This window comes from Metarhizium album (assembly GCF_000804445.1).
Source record: "Metarhizium album ARSEF 1941 chromosome Unknown scaffold_2, whole genome shotgun sequence".
Classification (NCBI taxonomy): domain Eukaryota; kingdom Fungi; phylum Ascomycota; class Sordariomycetes; order Hypocreales; family Clavicipitaceae; genus Metarhizium; species Metarhizium album.
In genome coordinates this window covers 973,708-992,940 of record NW_024467576.1, presented here as the reverse complement: position 1 = coordinate 992,940, position 19,233 = coordinate 973,708, and the positions used below count along the sequence as shown (strand labels likewise).

General features: G+C 52.5%; 4 protein-coding genes across 4 annotated transcripts; 2 read left to right on the top strand and 2 right to left on the bottom strand.

Moving 5' to 3' along the window:
* Window positions 1-7,554: 7,554 nt before the first annotated feature.
* MAM_01420 (uncharacterized protein) lies at window positions 7,555-8,001 on the bottom strand (the record flags this gene model as incomplete). The annotated part of the gene is made up of 1 exon (XM_040820219.1): window positions 7,555-8,001. One exon carries the CDS (start codon window positions 7,999-8,001, stop codon window positions 7,555-7,557), a length of 447 nt encoding a protein of 148 aa, XP_040681707.1.
* A 2,073-nt stretch (window positions 8,002-10,074) lies between these two features.
* On the top strand, window positions 10,075-11,279 carry MAM_01419 (Thioredoxin-like fold protein; the record flags this gene model as incomplete). Its single annotated transcript, XM_040820218.1, has 2 exons — window positions 10,075-10,320; window positions 10,395-11,279. 2 exons carry the CDS (start codon window positions 10,075-10,077, stop codon window positions 11,277-11,279), a joined length of 1,131 nt encoding a protein of 376 aa, XP_040681706.1.
* A 185-nt stretch (window positions 11,280-11,464) lies between these two features.
* MAM_01418 (Peroxisomal biogenesis factor 6) lies at window positions 11,465-15,776 on the bottom strand (the record flags this gene model as incomplete). Its single annotated transcript, XM_040820217.1, has 3 exons — window positions 11,465-12,077; window positions 12,145-15,523; window positions 15,605-15,776. 3 exons carry the CDS (start codon window positions 15,774-15,776, stop codon window positions 11,465-11,467), a joined length of 4,164 nt encoding a protein of 1,387 aa, XP_040681705.1.
* A 999-nt stretch (window positions 15,777-16,775) lies between these two features.
* On the top strand, window positions 16,776-18,848 carry MAM_01417 (AB-hydrolase-associated lipase region; the record flags this gene model as incomplete). The annotated part of the gene is made up of 1 exon (XM_040820216.1): window positions 16,776-18,848. The coding sequence occupies one exon, from the start codon at window positions 16,776-16,778 to the stop codon at window positions 18,846-18,848; it is 2,073 nt and encodes a 690-aa protein (XP_040681704.1).
* Window positions 18,849-19,233: the final 385 nt, after the last annotated feature.

Below are 19,233 nucleotides of genomic sequence, written 5' to 3'. Positions count from 1 at the left end.
GGGCGTAGCGTAACAACTTTAATCCGGCACGCGCTGCGGGGCGCAATACGTAGTCCGTTCAAGATGAATGCACTCGACGTTGTCTCCCGAAGTGATGTGCAGGAAATCACATCACATAACCCCCCTGCCCGCTTCCATTCGTCCATGCATCTGCGTGGGATGTGCTCGGGGTACTCACTCATTTACTCGTCAAGTCGAGAGGTTTATCCCAACTTGCATCACATCAAGGCTTGCCGGAAGCTTATGCAACACCAGCAGCCGCCAACAAGGGAGCCGCATCCTGTTGCGACCACGTTGGACCGTACTGCTGGAAGCAATCGAACCCTCCTCTGGTAATCACGTAGTGAAAGGCGGCTTCTTGCATCCAGGCGGCACGTATGACAAGAAAGTAGTGTACGAAGCCGAAAAGCACGACGATCAAGGCACGAAGATTGGGGTAAAAATTTCCTTCAACGGGGATGACAAGGAGCAGCTGTTTTTAACCGCTGCCAATTCATTACCAAAATACCTCGTCGCACTCCTCATCTGCACCGTGGCCAGCTCGCCAGTCTCACCGGCAAGCCAATGTCGTACGCTGGCTGTTGTCAATTGCTGGACGGCGCAGCACAGCGCAGTTGAGATGATCCAATTAGTACGGAGTAGTGGTGACGTTGTTTCCCCCGAATATCGCCGATAGTCACGGACAAAGACCGGGCCAAGCCGAGGATCGGTTGACGTTGATACTCGGCGGGACGCCAAGACATGCAGACGGAGCGCAAGTTGTCCGACAGAAGGCCCTTGACAGGCTTGGCTGTTCATGGATTATTCTGGGAAGAGACGTTTGACACTGTCGAAAAAGGATGCTTCCTCAATTTCCGCTTCAAGAAACCACGAGACGCTGCTGTCACACCAAGAAACGGGTGTGGCCACACCACACTATTTTGTGTGGCATGCCACCTTGTATCCTATGCGACAGTTGTGCGAGTCATCAAATAGTGCGTCCCAACATAGGGGAGATGCGGCAGAAAAGAAGGAGGAACAACGTCTCTGGTACGTCTTGAGCTGTGTCATTGCCTGACAATGCTTCGAATAGGTCAAAGAGGCGGCCTTTACCGAGTGACGGCTCACAATTGGAGAACAGGCGCCCTGAACTTTGATCTGCACCCTTCTCCCAGATCGTGATTTGGGCAATCTTACTGATCTGATTCGCAAAACTTCCCCCATGCACCCCAGCCCGTGGCGGAATCGACCCGAGTTCCAACAACCAGGGCTCCGAGGCAGCCACGCTCTTGCTAGCGCATTCACAAACCATCACATGTCGGCGAACTATCTGGTCATGAGAACATGTCTCAAATGGATGCGAGCCTTTTTTGCCTGTCTCATTCGTTGTGGTTGTGATGATCCAACGTCCTTGCCAGCACCACTCCGTGGCTCGCCTTGTGAACACCCCTTCCGGATAGAGACGCCACTGACAATCCCGTCAATTTCGGACGACGAGCCAAATTGATTGGGGAAATGATCTCCGAGCGCCCAGCTTTCGAACGCCCCAGCCCGCACAGCGGAGCGGCTATCGAAGCCAATCATGCTGCCACGTCACGTACTGACAATGGCAGTGGCACTTCGGGCCCTCGCCGTCTTTGCAACGGCCACTACTCCGTACATCCCCAAGTCAACGTGTGAAAAGGTGTCGTGTACAGAGTAACATGTGAATGGGTGCTCTGTAGTCAGTCATCACTGATCACAGTTGTGGCAGGCCATTTCATCCTATCAGGATTGCATTATGCCTCCTCCTTGCGCCCCTGTATCTCTCCTGGCCCGATAGTGATTCAATTCTGTCAGCTCAAATCTCACATGAACCATCTGGGGCACCCCTTGGGACAATTTAAGCTGTTCGATGACGTGAGACGTGCCTGCTCTCCCACCCTTCTCTCTTGTGTAGTAGCGGATTGGGGGCGTAGGATGATTCCCGACAACAACTCTGAACCCCCCTCACCCATGTAATTATGTGCGTGAGCCTCAGCTTCAGTAATAAACTGTGCCACGAGTCCACGACGGCCTCAACGCCCCGAAGCTGTTTGCTGTCAAGCTGGCCAACCGACCATGGGCTTTCGTTTCGTCTCCCACCCGGAGGGCTAACACCAGCAACGAGACTGCTCCCAGTTGGGCGGCTTTATGGTCGTCCATCCACAGTGCCACCAGAGCGACGGATGAGACGTACGCTCGACAAGACCTAGCCACAAGGGGGCGTAGAGTACTGTGGATAACTGCAGCCCTTTTCTTTTTATTTATTTTTTTTGGGCATGTCGTGCCGAAATTTGCAAGCGCGTATGTTTGTTGACACATCACGTAGTCCCAAACTATCAATGCGTTCGGTGAACTGGGGTCGATGCAAATATCGATATTGGTCTTGTGCCACCATCCTCGCCATACGTCATGCTGTTCCCAGGCCGAGGGAGGAGCTACGAATGGCGCCGAGAGTAATTCGGCTTGTTTCAATGACCATCCTAGAGGCGTTGATAATAGTAATAATAAGATAATGCTCTCGCCAGTCTGTCAAGGATACTAGTGGTCCGTGAGGGCTTCCAGACTTTGCTGATAGGCTGCCGTTTGTAGATGAATGAGAGACGCTACCGTTTTTAGATCAAGCTCTTTATTATCCCGGGGCTTTGGCCATTGTGTCCGACCAACCATGTCATGTGGCGCCTGCTCGGGGCTAGGTTTGCTCCTCTTTTTGCCCGTAGGTTGAGAGAGCGGGTTTATAATTATAATGCAGATATCATGGTGCTGGAGCTGCTCATGACTGGCCCTTCATCTTTGTGGTGATATGTAGGCGGGTACAAGTCGACAAAGCGTGAGCTTCCTAGTCAGTGTAAGTCCGTATATCCCAATATCTCATCGGCTCCTGACCGTAGGAGTCACGAGTTTGCATTCAGATGGGACCGCGGATGCAGTCGGGAAAAGGAGATAACAAATCTCCGGCACAGGCCGAAGATTGAAGAAGCTGCGGTGCGCCGTCACCAAGAGCCAAGCGCGTCCATCAGTCGTGGGCGGGAGGGAGTCACTCGAACAGAACTCATGAAAGGCGTATTGCGAAGCCCAAAGGGGCAGGACACTTCGGCACTTGCCAGTGTGAATACACATACAAGAAAGGAACCAAGACATGTAGCGAACAATAGGGACGAGGGACAAGGGCATGTAGTGAGGCGAAGGAGAATTTTTGTGCGGACGTGGGAGCCGGCTCAGGAGTCACGGGCTCGTCATATCGCACTGTGTCTCCGGCGCTGGACAGTGAACGCAATGCAGAGTACAGTCCGCAGTGAACTCACTCCCATTTGGTCCATGCCTGTATCATGACGCGCTGGATTGTGTATGTGCGGCGTACGCATCCCTACACTGTGTAGACATGCGCTGGCCGCCGTCCCACGGCTGCGGAGACCGCCAGAAAATAAACCACAAGCTGTGAATACGGGGCTTGGGGACCTTGCAGAGCAGGGCAGCGACGCGAGATTTTCCACCTCGGCGCATTGCAATGTTCACCTAGCCTGGTGGCACATGTATGAACCACTAGCCACGGCCACGCCCGCAACGCGGAGTCAGTGGTTTGGTGGACAGAGCCCGAGTGGAATTGCCCTTGACGAGCCTCTTCACCCTGGCTATCATGGATCTCCCAAGACATTGGTGTATACCAGTACTTGCGAGAGGCGAGCATCGAGATTCCACCATTCGAAACGGCTCGTCCACTGCAGTTCGGAAAGCATTGGATATGAGTTGTTGTCCGCCAGCAGAAGACAAAACACCGCTGGGCCCTAGCGGCGAGTTGCTTGCCAGCCAACTCTTCTGACAATGGTCGACACCATGCTATAAGTCAACAAGGATTCTGTTTCTGCATATGAATAGGAGCGTGTGACTTGTACTGAAGCCTCGTCCCCCCACAGTTGTATCCAACCGTCCGCATGCCGTGCAGATGACCAGGACCTCAAAGGTCATCTATCAGTTTTTCCCCCCCTCGACCCTTATTGAAGAGAAACCAGTCCCCTCGCCGAAAACAGAGCTGTGCATCATTTGGCGTTGGGCAGTTGTTTCCCCAATCGAAAAGGACGGGACTTGGTCGGGAGGTGGCCTGTGCCGGGCCATATGGAAGGAGATAAGCTTCAAGAGCAACATTGAAGTAGTCGACGTCCGTCTCGAGTCATCCCACGGATTTTTCTGCGACTTGGGAGCTCCATTGCGCCAGGGCCATGGAAAGCCACCGGCACATGCATGCATCTACCTCTCGAGCTAGCCCTCTGGCTGGCCCAGGACAGGACACCAAGGTTCTGGCACTTTGTTGTCCTCGTTTCTTGAGATGCATGTATTGTGGTCCCTGCCATTGTTTTGTTTGGCCTCGTAAAAATAGCATGGCGTATGGCCGAACCGACCAAAGTGAAGTAGTAATAGCCGTGGCAGGGGCCCGTCCAACAACCGGGTTTTTTTTATGACAATCATATTTTTTGCCGCACAGAGTACATGGCAAGGCTTCGTATCTGGCCGATGATGTAGGCCTCTCCAGCATCTGCTTTGTACGTGCTCTCTGTATAGCACGCGATCGCCGTCTTGTTGTACCCTCTTTATCTACTCCGTTGTGACAATCAGAAAGGGTTTGGTTCCTAGCCAGCGTCAAGGCCCAACAGTTCAAGAAAGAAAGAGGCGCAAAGGTGCTTGGCGGTTCCGGTAGTTTTTGTTCTTGTATTGGGTCTGCTTGATGCGGCCAATACTGTGAAAACTTGGCCATTTCCATCTTCCCATCACGAGTGATGTGTGTACCGGCCCAGCTCACGCCTTGGGAACAGTAGTCGGTATGTATCTCGGGCTTGTATTCTGTATGAGGATCCATACGTCGACTGTGTAGTCAGGGCATCACCCCCTGGGTGTCGTAAAGCGAGGTGGGCCAGCCGTCGAACAACAATCGCGATCGGGACATGGCGCAACGTCGTGTCCAAAGTTATGGCAAGGCTGTATGATGTGCTTCAACGAGTCATTACTGCATTGGCAAACATCCCTTGTTGACTTTCAGCTGATCTTGTCCTTCTAGAAGAGCAGCACGAGACATAACGGGCAACGTGGACCACCGTCTCGGGATAAGATGAAACGGTGGAAATCCGCGTCTGGCATCTGCAGGAATCGCTCATTTGCACTCCGTATGGACACACCCGCCCGCACCGCTGCGCCCAACACGCCCCTCGTTGAAGGTGTGGCCGCCGAGACCGCGATTCTGTCGTAAAAAAATATGACCAAAGTTGAGATGACTAGGGGATCTCTTCTTCTTTTCTTTCATGCGCCCACTCTCAGCCGTCAGTGAAATAATAGCCTGTAACCGTTCAAAAGCTCGTCATCCGAAGTACACGTACCGCCAGTCCCGCCAGAGATCCTCCTGTCACTTGGAGCCACCGGGCTAGGGTACTTTGTCATCAAAGACGGTTGCTATCGCAATTGTCTGTTGATCCAACGGGGGCTTTTCCGAAACCGTTCCTATTCTATAAGGATATATATAGGTACCCTCAACCTTCCAACCAGAATCCTACCAGTTCGAGAAGAGTTCTGAATACTCCACATGAGAAACAACCGACTCTTCGTATTTCACGCCTTGAGCATCTTGATGCGACAATTCCGTCAGCCGTTGACTGAGGAGGGAAATAAGTATATATCGTTGTTCCTGCCCTGGTGAGTGGGTAGAAAAGCATCCCGGTGATAACTCGCAGCAATAGAGGGAGCGATCCAGAGACGAAGGAACAACATCATGGCTGCTGAACGGTCTGACCCAGTGGACCAAACGCCACTTCCGCTTCCCGGGGACCGAATACACATGTACAACGTCTCGGGGATAATATCTTTTTCAAACAAGCAGTGTGCTCATGCTCTGACACATCAATGTCCCTTCCTTGCCGACTCAAACTCCGGCCTCTGCGCACCTTGTGCCGTGGCTGTCGCAAACGGCCAGCCCTGCTCATAGAGGCGGCTTGTGGCACTGGTCTTCGAGGCACGCAAAAAGACTTTCTGCTCCCGTGGTCCATTCCCAGCGTTAGGACCGACTTCAGCTCAGCTTGATTGTCTTCTGTGTTCCTACGGTGGCCGCCGCCGCTAGGTCCCACCGCGGCGCTCGAAACGGTGTACCACAGCAACTAGGCGTCGAACGTAGACTGACAAGGAAAATTAATCGAGGAAATCGCAAGATGAACGCAGCACACGAGACCTATGGCGCCAGCACGCCCCAGGAGGTCAAACTGAAGAATGGATAAGGAGGAACGGTTGTGAGGGAAAAAGTTGGTGGTTGTGACGAATGATGGACATGATGTCATGGAGGCCAGAGAAAAGGGCCGTAGGAAAACGCTCAAAACGATGGGGATTGAATTTGATTGTAAAATAGACAAGGCGAAGTTTGAAGAAGATGATTCCACTCGGGAGACCCTCTGCACACCCTGTCGACCTTATTGGATTCAGCCAGTTGGCCAGGATATTGTTCCAAAGAACCACGCCGAAATTTCCCTTTTTGGCAACTCTCATCTGACCTGTAGCGCTGTCACGGGGAACCGGCGACCTGTCCAGGTACTCTGGGAGTACTGAACAGAGGCGGGACCGCTTGAGCTGATCGCAATGCACAGTAGATCATGCAGGAAGGATCAGTAACTCCGTCGGCCAAAGGACCGTGCCGCATCTAAAACCAGGTTAGTGTGTCCGGCATAGCCTCCGGTTGGGGGCGTACCAATTCATACCTTGGTTGAGGGCTGCAAAATGCGCTGATCTGGTCACAAACTGCAAGCAGCGCATGGAAAGCAGATACATGGTACGGTAGTAGCAGAAGACCAGAGATGGGGATGAGGATGAGGATGAGGATGTAACTGTGCGTCTTTCGTTGGAAACTCACCCGAGGTTGCCCACCTACCCACAAAAGAAAACGGAAAGTGTAGCCCACGTGATGCGATCCTCGCAGTCCTGCACAGTAGAGCAGCGGATAGAGACGCTCGATTGGGGGCCGACACACCAGTTCACACACAAGTTCCTGAGCTATGCGCTGAAGATGCCTTTTCTTACCGAGTACATCCCATCACTACTAAAGGGAATGTCAACAGAATGCATTCAACATCAAGACGGTGCGAGAGTACATTTCAGATGTAGATTCATAAAACTAGATACTTCGTCGTGCGTCCTCATTTAAATCGTTTCCGTGTCTTGGTCGTGGCATGGCTTGCCGCTGTCGGCAGGTAGCCTGCCACATAAAACAAAACTCCTTTCCAGTATGGTATCTTTGCGCCATTTCTTAATTGTTGGCAGGCTTCAGCAGGCCGCGGCATACCGCCTACCAGCGGTGAGTGCCATAAAAACAAAGTCCTTCTATTTTGTTCTCAAGGTTCGGCTGATAAGAATTCAAGGTCTCCAAGCACCCTTCCCCTTCAGAAAGAAAATAAAGCAAAGTGAGATGCTCATATCCGACAACAGCAGTAAGTGAAATACTTGTATCAATGAGTGACTTCAAGGAAAAGGGCACCTGAAGCAGGACCCGTCGTGATGACATTCACCCAGCATCGCTGTGAACGGCGCCTAGCAGGCCATAGCAATGACGGCGGCGACGACGGCCGCAACAGCACCGGTCTGAACATGTAAATCGTTGGCGGCGGCGGTAGGGACGACCATAGGTCCAGTAGGATTTCCTGGGCCGTTGGTAGTCCCGGTTGGGCCGACTGGAAGAGTGGTGTTGGAGGCTGGGAAGAAAGTAGAGCTGGAGGGAGCAGGGAGAAACACAGATGTCTCGACAGGCGTCTCAACCGCTGGGGTTGAGGTGGTGCTGGAGGCGGTGCCTGAAGGGATGCCCGAGGTGGGAGCAAAGACAGCAGCGGTCTCGCTCACCGGACAATTTGTGGCAGAAGGGACACATTGGGTGACGGTGAGAATACGCGTCGTGGTGGTGGTCGAAGTGACAAGGCTGGGCTCAGTGGCAGCCACAAGAGAGGCGCAGACAGCGAGAAGAGCGAGAGCGCCGGAATGCATGTTGAAGAAGACGCTGAGGCGTTTGATGTGGGCACAGCGATAATGGGTCTGTATTTAGAGCTCGTGCTTTTTGTAGTGAGGGAGTGGTTTTTGTGTGCGCAGCACTGATGATCGTGATATTGCAAGTGATAGTTTCCAAGAGAGCGGCAACGAGTTTTCGTCCAGACAAGGAGTGATGAGGACGCGAGTAACAGATGTGTGTAGAAGACAGACGTGCGTGCGTAGAAGAGCGGTGGCCAAGCGGCAGACGTGGCACTTATTATTATTATTCGGGTCTGAGGGAATAACGAGGCCCAAGGAAAATTCTGACAGGGCGGGGGGCCTGCAAAAGGCCACACCAACAACCATGTTCACACGGGATGGCGTTCAAGTGGTGTGTGGAGAAATCCTGGACGCGTTATCAGGCACCATCCTTGCTTGATTGGATCTCGTGGCAGAGGCAACCCAACAGCAGACCACGAAATGACTCGTCTGACTGGTGGTACCTGCATCGTGGCCCGCCGCCTCCGTGGCCAAACGGCTGTTGGATTGGTTGGTGCCCGTGGTATTAAACTGCCGTCGTCAATGCAAGCGGTGGCCAAGCTGACAGCAGTGCTTCTCGCTCTGACCACCCGCACGTTGGTCGGCAACTTGGAAGACATTCCGAGATCTGGCTCCACGTTTGGCCGTTTGCATCTGCTCCGAACATGGCCTTTCCGCATCGTAATAAAATTGGGCCTTTTCCTGGCCTGCTGCAGATCGTCGCCCTGACCATGCTGCGTCTGATGTAAGTCAACAAGGTGTTTCCCGGCGTTTTTGTTCTTTGTTTTGGTTTGCGTCTAATTACCTGGCGTTCACGTATCGAACCATTTTCACCACTTGACCCCTGTTGCCTGTTGGATGGTCTTCGTATGATCATGAGGGGTGAGCAGGTGTTGTGTCGCACTTGTGAAACGGGCAAGGCAACTGCTTCATTGACGCCATGGCAAATTTGATGGTGTTTGAGCAGCCGCCGATTCTGCGAAACCGTACTGCGCAGCACATACTTCAGCCACACCATCCTGCTCTTCCGGTAGTATCAGTCGTGTGCAGCACTGGCTGACGTATGTCTTGCTGCTGACGGGCTGATGGGGTGCGCGAAGACGGCTTTTGAACGGTGTTGTGTCGTTTCACTTGACCTCGTGGCATCTTGGAGAAGAAGATCCGACACATTGTGTCACCTAATAAAGTAACCAATATTGGAGTCCCCAATCCATGTCGGGTCAGTCAGATGGGGTTGAAGAGAGACAAGGTGGGCATGCAGATTGCAGCAGAAAGAGGTGCCTTGTCTCTCAGAAGCGACCACGTTGAATCGAGCAACGTTGCTTAGTCACCCCGTCAAACGTGTTTCTGCACGGACTCTCCGAGTTCTTAAGCACCTAAGTACCCAAGAACCTTCTTAGTTGAGTAAGTACGTAGGCACCCAGGCAGGTACATTGTTCTGTGGCCAGTTTCTGAGACAGCAGATTTATCACAAGACAGGTCAAAAGTCTTCGTGAGCTGTTCAGAAGTCTGATTAGCTGTCTTGTAATAGCTGATGATGGTGGGGGGAGATACTTGCGTTGCCAAGGGAGTGTAGTACGTACCTCTGTGGTTCGGAATCTCAAAGTTGGTACAAGACGAAAAGGACACAACACACCCTGTATCGTGCAATTATCCTTCTCCCCGACACACAATCTGCTCTCTGGAGCCACTACCTGACATGAGAGCATGAAGACTTCATGGGTTTGTCTCGAGACGCTCTTCACCTACTCCTGGTGACGCCATTGTCTGGTCTCCGTTTCGCCTGCTGCCCCGCCCCCGCAGTTGAGCTGTGAGTAAACCCTCGAACGTCTCGGACGCCTCGGTTACGTGTTGCTCGTGTCGAGCTCAACCCCTTACTCGTTCTCCACCACCACAACACCGTATGCATCCCCCTGCCGCAAAACGGTCGTGGCCACAGGCGAGATAAACACACACAAATCACCTTATCAAGACTGTCAGTTCATTCGTCCGCTGTTTATAGACTTCATTGCCGTGTCAGACTTGCCCCCCTTCCCGGCCGGCGCAGCTACCATGACGTCCTACTCGGCCGATCCAGCTCTGTACATCTTCACCTCCCTCACCGCCGGCTCCTCACATATAGTGACGGCAACATCGCGGTTAGAGACTATCTTGAGAGCCAATAGAGTTCCTTTCAAGGCAGTCGATATTGCTACGGACGAGAAGGCACGCATGCTCTGGGGCCGGAGGGCTGGCAAGGATGAGGGTGGCCGCCTGAGGAAACTTCCTGGCCTGGTGCAAGAGGGATTGGTACTAGGCGTAAGGGTGCATCCAGTTACTCATTTGGCCTCGCTTCTTTCTCTGCCTTGGCTAATCTACCCTTCCCTACTCAGGATCTTGTCGAGATTGAGGATTGGAACGAATATGGCGAGCTCAAGCAACACGTCAAAATTTACTATGACGAGCACACAATCCCGAACATCAACAACAAACCCCCCGAGCCAGCGAAAACCTCCAAGTCGGTCGCAAAACTCGCTGTCGTCAGCAGCAGCACGGCCGAAGCTCCTAAGACGGCAACGCCCATACTCGAGTCTAAAGCTGCCACGGAAGCTGCCGCGATATCCAAGGCTGGCCCCGCCGAGTCCGGCAAGGAAACCACGACATCAATGCGGTCCGTCGCCGGTGAAGCTGCACAGAAGGCAAAGGAGCTGCATCTGAAAAATCTTCGCGAGAAAGCACACGGCAAAAAGGGAGACGACGGAGGGTCAGATTCGTCGAGCAAGACGACAACATCAGATTCTAAGCCTGATCAGGAAGATGGGGAAAACAAAGCCAACACCGAAGATGGAAAACCACCGGGCTTGCAGTCTCCTATCAGCACCGCTTGGAAGAACCTGTCCGGTGATGACGCTCTTCGCGAAACCGTGCAGAGCCCAACCAGTGGCAGGTGGCGGCCAAACTCGGTAGATTCGAGCGGCTTCCAGGCACGTCTAAGGGCAAATGTCGTGACCGTCAGTCCCGAGGAAATAAAACGCATTGAGGGAGAGCAAGAAATAAAAGAGGAGCCAGAATTAGAGAGGGAGGCAGAAGAGAAGGACAAGGTTGTGAATAAGGGAGACGGAGGAGCGGAACATGTATGCGACAGTAAAGAAAAAGATGAATCTGAGGAAGATAGAGACGAAGATAATGGGGAGGATGAAGATGAGAATAAGAAGGATCAAGCAAACGAGAAGGAACGAGAGAGGAACGAAAACGAGAACGAGAAGTTGGGCAAATAACGACACACATCAATCAGTAAAGCGAGCAGTGTAGTTTCACAAGAACAACTGCCGCCTTTTGCAGGCCATCAAGCCTTCATGTTTGAACAATAATAAAGATCAAGATATACATTTTCTCCAATGGGCGTTTTACAAGAAGGGTATTGTATCAAACACAAGGCTTTCACGCCACTCATCTCTGCCATTTAATACAAGCCGTCGTCATCACTAGCAGTCCCTTCTTGGAACCCTATCACAGCTTTCCCTTTGCCCTTTACCCGGCCGTTTATGGTGCCGCTGGGCGTAGCGTCCGAACCGTCATCATATTCGTCATCGCCGTCAACGTCTAACGCAGGAGCTTTGCCCTTACCCTTACCTGATGCAGGCAGTTTCCCATGGGTCTTGGCACTCACCCTGGCCTTGCCGAACGCTCTTTTATCTGCCGTGGCGACGCTGGCCTTGGACTGTGCATCACGGCTTCCCTCAAAGGCTGCACGGACTTTTTCGTAATGTGCTAGTTCGCCGGCGCTGACACTGGGAATGAGCTCGTTGTTGGCGGCTAGAAAATCCGCCTCAGTGACCATGACAGCAATATCTTCCTTGGTGGCATAGTGGTCGAAGAAGTAGGCCGTTGAGATTTCAGATCTACCCGTCCGTTCGGCATTTATGGCGCGGACTTTGGCGTCCACGGCGGCCGATTGTCGTGTGACTGCTTTGAGCATTGCGTCACTACATAAGGCGTAGAAATCGGCACCTGTATACGTAAATGGCAGTTGCTGAGCCACGTTCCGAAGCGAAACTGAAGGGTGGAGCGTAAATCTGCATCAACATGTCAGCCGTACGCCAGATCCATAGACGTGGTTGGCTTTGGCAGCGGGATACTCACTTTCGTGTCAACGCTTCCAATATGGTACGCTGCTTTTCGTGGGTGTCAGACACCCCCAGGTAAAGCATCTTGTCGAAACGGCCAGGACGAAGGAGAGCTGGATCGAGAAGATCGGGTCTGTTGGTGGCTCCAACTACGAACACACCACCGGCATCGTCTCCACCAGACATGCCATCAAGTTCCGCCAGAAGTTGAGAGACGATACGGTCCATGACTCCGCCACTGTCGCCCTGATTACCTCGTTTTGGAGCAACAGAGTCCAGTTCGTCAAAGAACACAACGCAAGGACGGGCATCCCTGGCACGTTGGAACACTCTCCGTACATTGGCCTCAGACTCACCAATGTACATATTGAGCAGTTCTGGTCCCTTGACACTGAAAAAATTGAGACTATATTCTGTGGCAATGGCCTTTGCCAACAGTGTCTTGCCAGTACCTGGCGGGCCGTAGAAGAGGATGCCTGATCTCTTTTTCATGCCCTTGGCGAAGAGTTCAGGCCGTTCCAGTGGCAACTGAATCGTTTCGGTGACTGCATCCTTGACGTTGCTGAGACCACCAACATCATCCCAGGTAACATTGGGAATTTTGGGTGCACCGATGGAATCAGAGAAATTCTTGCGAGCAGCTTCGACAGCAACGTCAAAGTCCTCAGCGGTCAGAGACCGGGCAGCCGGGCCTCCTGCAACTTGAATGTCTCGGACCGTGACAACAGTATCGCCACGCGTGTTCTTGGCCGAAAGTGCTTCGAGACGCGCAGACTGGGCCAAGGACGCCCGCTCAACTACATCAACCAAGTCGCCAGCGACCAAGGCAGCGGTCTTCAGCGCGATTGAATTCAAGTCAATCGTGGGCTCCAGAGAAACACCTCGGTCATCGACTATGTTTCTAAGAATCGCTTCACGTTCTGACTCATCGGGAGCGCCCATCTCCAACTCATGCGTGAACAAAGCTCGAACACCGTCTGGAACCTGATCCACCTCGTTCGTGGTTGCGATGAGGACTCGGGTATCCTCCAGAATCTCTTTCATTGTGGCTTTGATCCTATCGGCGGTGAGAGCCTCAATGTGTTGAATAAGAAGAGCACAGCAGTCTGGGCCGCAGCTGCTAGCTCTCTCAGCACGCGTTCGGAGAAACCCTTCTGTCTTGACATCACTTCCACTCCCCCCTCCTTCACTCAAGATATCATAGGCGTCAATAGTGTACGTATGAAGTCCTATATCAGCACAAGCTTCTGTGGCCAGTGTAGCTTTGCCGATATTTCGATGGGTGGATGTTAATAAAATGGCAACTGGAGGCATCTTGAGATGAATTGCCCTGGGGCTGGTCCCGGCGGCGAGCAGCTGCCGGAGCTGCCGCCTCAATGGCGAGACAAACGTTTCCAGTTGATTCGATACAGCTAGTGGACTGGCATCAGGTGACGGTCTTGGTGCTTTCTTTAACCCAAGATAATACGGCCAGGAGCTCTGCGCCGTTCCTGGTACACGGCTCGTCTCAAACCCAGATCCGTGCATACCAACAGTCGAGCTGTCGATACACGTTACCGAGCCCCAAAAGGTCTCAGCAGTGCCTTCTTGGTCTTCGTCGGATTTTTGAATTTGAATATGGCCGACTTTGAACCAAGCAACCCTGTCAATCCGCGTGGACGGCTGGCCCGGTCTTGACTCGTCAGTTGTTAATGCCATCACGTCATCGACCTCTGAGCCTCCAGCACCGGTAGTTTCTTGTAGCGCTCTTCCCAGTTGAGCATCTACTGGCACTGCAATCAAATCTCCTGACCGCACGAGGCGAACTTTCTGAGCGAAATACCGTTTCAACCCACCTAACACGGCCGTCTGGTAAGCTCTTTCAGCTGAGACTGGAGTTCGAATATGGTGAATGGCAATGTCTTTCGCGTACGGTGGATGAGATGCGCTAGTAAAGCGAGGCAGAGTCCCTTTACCTTGGTAGGCAGATCGTTTAAGAGCCGAGATGCGCAAATGCGTAGCACCGTCCAAGTTGGCAAGCAGAATAGGTGATGCGTAGGCGGCGGGGCTTGTAGGTCGCTGTATTCGAGATTCGAAGAAAGACATCCTCCTCTCGCCGGCTCGGGAACTGGGAATCCGGGTGACCGGTCGCTGAGAATAACCTTCAGGCAGGCCATACACTCGGACGGGGCGCCAGTCTGACACTTCGGGCTTTGCATTGCCAAAGCTGCCCAGGCCAAAAGCACCAAATCCATTTAACGGTGGTTCTTCTGCGAGCTCAATCCGAGCCCAGTCACCGGAGAAGCAGCCAATTTTAGGCAAGGAGGTCATGTCCACATATATTCTCGCTTCCTCATCGTCTCCAGGGGCCGGCTTTGGGTGAAGCAGATCAGAGGGGATCGGTTTCAGCAGCCCATGCGCTCTAAAGAGCCGGCCTCTAGGGCGATCGGGTCGAGCAGTAGCTGAAGTAAAGTTTGAGAAGACGGATCCTGGTGTTGTGACGCCATTTGCTTTTCTGCCGCGGAGCGTTCCAGCCGTCATCGGAGTGCCTGGCTGCATTGTGCCAAGTCCGCTCGTGTTCGTAGTGGACAACATCGGGGCCTCGAGAGTGATCATTTCATCCATTGAATCATCGGACAGTTCTTCTTCCTGCTCCGTAGCCGACAGTTCCGTCTCCGTTTCGGTTACGCTCTGGTCGGCTCTTGCATCTGTTCGGTAACGCTCTTCTGCGGCTGAGAAAAATTGGTCTGTGTTGCCGTCTTCTTCTTCACCTACACCATTCAGCCGATGACTAGTGGCCATGGACACAGGCCGTTGCCTGCGTCTTGTGTGTCTCCCACGCATGAGAACAATCTTTGTCTGGTCCGTCAAAATACCTTGCGCGACTGGTTCACATAGTATAATTTTGCCCGGATTTGGTGGCACATGAGTGACATGATGTGGTGCTAACGGCAGAGCAAACAAGTCGCCGGCGTGCGCAATTTTGAGACTGCTAAGAGACGCTCGGATGGCAGTGATGAGCCGTTCCTCAGCTGTCATTTTGGCAATAGTCTCCCCTCTGGGATATTTTAGATGCTCTCTCAAGAATGTACCCTCGCCATTTTCCAGCCGTTTTGTTGACTCGCTCTCCAAACTAACAAATACGGTCTCGAGTGGTATCGGAGCCACATCCAAGACTAGTATCTCTATCCCGCTTCGGCTACGACTAGACAGCTTGGACGGCGCAAATTCTTGCAGTGCAACGGCAAAGCTCTGAAGAGCCGAAGACGACGGAGAAAACTGCACCGTGGAATAAGCTAATGTACAAGATCTCACGACGGGAACGATGGACCAAGGGGTCTCGGCCGGTACGGCGTTGGGAGACCACGGAGACAGTGCTATATGGTGTATCTGATCCGGTACGTCTTCATCGGTGCCTGTACGTGACAGATGGCAGTCAGCATTCGCGCAAGACAAGAGGGCAGAGCAGATCAACGCGCATTTTATTTGAAACATACCACCCCGAAGACGTGGAAAGAGGTCAGAGAAGAGATCTTCCGATATGATGCCGACGTCGCTCTTGGTCTGGTCATCGAGAACCAGTCGCGCCGAGATGGCCGGCTTGTCCTGCCGCCGCCTACGGGCCGCACTTCTCCGTGAAGCAACCTTTAGGCTATCAGAGACCGCCATACTGTTTATCTTGTCGAGCGGCTGCAGGTCAGAGAGTCCTCAGGATGTAACAGGAGCTTGGAGCTGAGATGTCGTCGAGCTTGTCCACCCCGCAATCGCCCAACCATCGCGCGCAGGCCCAAGCTTCAGTGCCAGGAGTTCAGCGAGTTGTGTAAGGCTCAGAGCGTGTTTGTGAGCTCTTCCGGAGCCAAATACAAACACTAAAAAGCTTAGTGCGGCAGAGTCCTGCGAGGTAGGGACACCGCCGGATTGATGTCGCAAAGGTCACCAAGCTCGGCGGATACCAGGTTCCGGCAGCTCGTCGGGTCACGGACTCGCGCACTTGAGCGAATGGTGGACCTCGGCTTCGGTGTTGGTGCAATATCGAGCGGGATCCACCAGCGGGCCAACTTCCAACATCTTATTTTGCGTGCTCAGTTTGTCCGCCCCTGAGAATTTGTTGCAGGATTCCACACTCATGTTCCACGCGCCGAGGCCAGCCACTGTCAGCGTGTCTGATCAAGCGCTGAATCCTCCTGGATAAATGAGGCTGACTCCTCTGCGTTTACGATTTTTGGAATTGTTGGGGAAGGTGTAGTCCCATTGATTGCATCCAATTGAGAGCCAGTCAAGGCAGGACCCAACCGCCGTTCCTTCCACAAGCTGAATTCGCTGAATTCGCCCGGTTTTCATCTCAACCTCTCCTTTGCCAAACACGCCGTGACGATCTTTGGCAGCATCAGTCAAGCCTTCAATTCGATTCGGTCTCTCAAAAGGTCCGAGCACAGATAAGATGGACTAGTTTTCACATGTCTGCGTGGCGACCCCACGCATCCAGACATCCCCTACAAGCCCTGGAACATCGCGGGTGAGGACCCTGGTCGGCTATGGCAGTACGTCACGTTTCAACTCCTTTTTGTCTCTCTTCCTCCCCCCCCCTTATATGCATCGCGTCCTTCAGCATACTGAGAGAGTAACTACGATTCGGCGTCAGGCGTAATCTCTTAATGCCAGCTCCACATGGCGAAACCACCAGCGACCAACACGCCTAGCCGCAAAGACGTGTACGGAGCGTCAAGTCATGAATTGACGCAGCTTGGGGTTCAAATCAAAAGAGAAGCTGGCAAAACATCCCGGCCAGGTCTTGGAGAACTTACAGACTCTGCGATCAACGCTACAAAAGCTTCGATAACTCATCCGTCCCCAAGTTCGCTACAGAGTAACGAGGCGTTGCGGACTTCTCCATTGAGAGCCGCGCCCGGAGTAGCGGATGAAGCCAATGGCTTCATGGTAGATGGTGGCAACCATGAAAAATTCAGGGAAGTAGAGAATCACGCCCAGGCGACGTCTTCTCTCTTTGGAAAACAGAATGGATTTCACGAACCCCAAGTGCCCGCAAATCTCCCTTGCAATGCAGGCGAAGAAACCCTTCAAAATGGTTGGGAAGAAAACCATTCATCACGCATCAATCCACTGTTTCCTCCGTTGCCAGTCTATGGCCCTCCTACGTTCCAGAACAGGCTGCAACATCTCTTCTTCAGGCTTTCAGCTGCAATCTTGAGCCTTGCATTCCTCAGTCTCATAGTAGTTGCCTCGGTCATCACAAGTATCCCAAGTCTGGTCAAGCAAATTATTTACAAGTCAACGCTAAGAGACATCAAAGAAACGCGGCTTTTCTACGAAGAGGAACTTCGTAGAGCGCACATTCGTACACAGAAGCAAAAGGCGTGGGATCACCGAGTCTCAGCTGAGAATATTGGTGGCGATCAGGAGGGAACTGCAGACGAATATCCACCCACTGAGGGAGGCAGAGACAAGATTGTGTGTGATGTTGGATACTACGCTCGACGAGTAGGACTCGATGTTGACGCATTTAAAGTTCGCACGGAAGACGGTTTCCTGATTGACCTCTGGCATGTATACGACCCGAGAGAATACATTACGAACAATGTCGATGCCGAGATGTCGGGTACGAAGAACCCAAGGAAGGTTTTAAAGTCCAGCGATATAACGCCAAAATTGCCGGTACTTTTAGTGCATGGGTTGTTGCAAAGCTCAGGGGCATACTGCGGCAACGACGATGAGTCTTTGGCATTTTGGCTCTGCAAATCCGGGTTTGACGTGTGGTTAGGCAACAATCGATGTGGACTCAGCCCTGTCCACGAGTCCTTCACCCCAACCGATCCGCGTATGTGGAGTTGGAATATTCGGCAAATGGGCATTTTCGACTTACCAGCACTGACAGCAAAAGTGCTTGCGGAGACTGGCTTTGGCAAACTCGGCCTTATATGCCATTCGCAAGGGACAGCCGAGACTTTGATCGCTCTCTCAAAAGATCAATGTCCAGAGTTCGGAGAGAAGTTGACTGTGTTTTGCGGTCTGGCTCCGGCTGCCTTCCCCGGGCCACTCATCGACAAATTTTACTTCAAATTTATGCGGAACATCTCTCCGTTCTGGTTCCGAACTATCTTTGGAATTCACTCTTTCATACCATTCATGATGCAAATGCACTCACTTGTGAGCCCTACAATATATGGCTGGCTGGGATACAAAGTCTTTTCCTTTCTATTCAACTGGTCTGATGCAAGATGGGACAGAGGGCTGAGGAACCGTTTCTTCCAATTTGCACCGGTACATGTCAGCGCAGAAACAATGCGGTGGTGGCTCGGCAAAGATGGCTTCGCGAAGCACAAATGTATTTTGTCAACCAAGGAGGGGCTTCAATCTGAAGAGCGACCGGAGAACGGTATTCTGCCAGGTGGCCCATTATGCAGGAGCAGTCAATGGTTCAATGAACAAGTCCCACCTTTCGCACTGTGGGTATGCGGCAATGATCAGTTAGTCGATGGCGAGCGACTTCTTAGACGATTTGCCAATGGCCAGGAGCCATTTGTGAAGATGGTTCACAGCAAAGTCATCCAAAATTACGAGCATCTAGACGTCATTTGGGCTATCGACGCCGTGGACCAGGTTTTCGTCGAGATTCGTGAAGTGCTTTGGAAAACATGCCATGCTCGAGACAGGTGCAGAGTCCCAGAAGGATGTGAAGGAATACCTGCCTGGACTCCAGAATCGATCCAACAGCAGCTGTGATATGAAAGTCATCCGTCTTTGAGTCACCAGTTTGAATTGATGGTACTACAAGTGACGAAAGTCAAAGGGCAATACGAATCAATTCGGTCCTGAAAGGTCAATATCAAATACGGAGGAGCATAGACATCAGATACATTCAACCAGCAAATCAGCAACATGGCGAGTGATGTTTGGTGGAGGGCTTAGAGTAGGCATACAGCCAGGACCGAGAGAGATAAAAGACGTTAAGAGTATGTGCCAAGTTCCAAAGCAGCCAAGCTGCAAACCGTCACTACCGTGAATCCGGTGTCAGATGCCTCGCGAATACGGATAGGCCTTCACCGCGGTATGATGTGGGGTAAACCCTGCATTGCAGACGGAGCCCTTTGTGAAGATCATGGCCAGG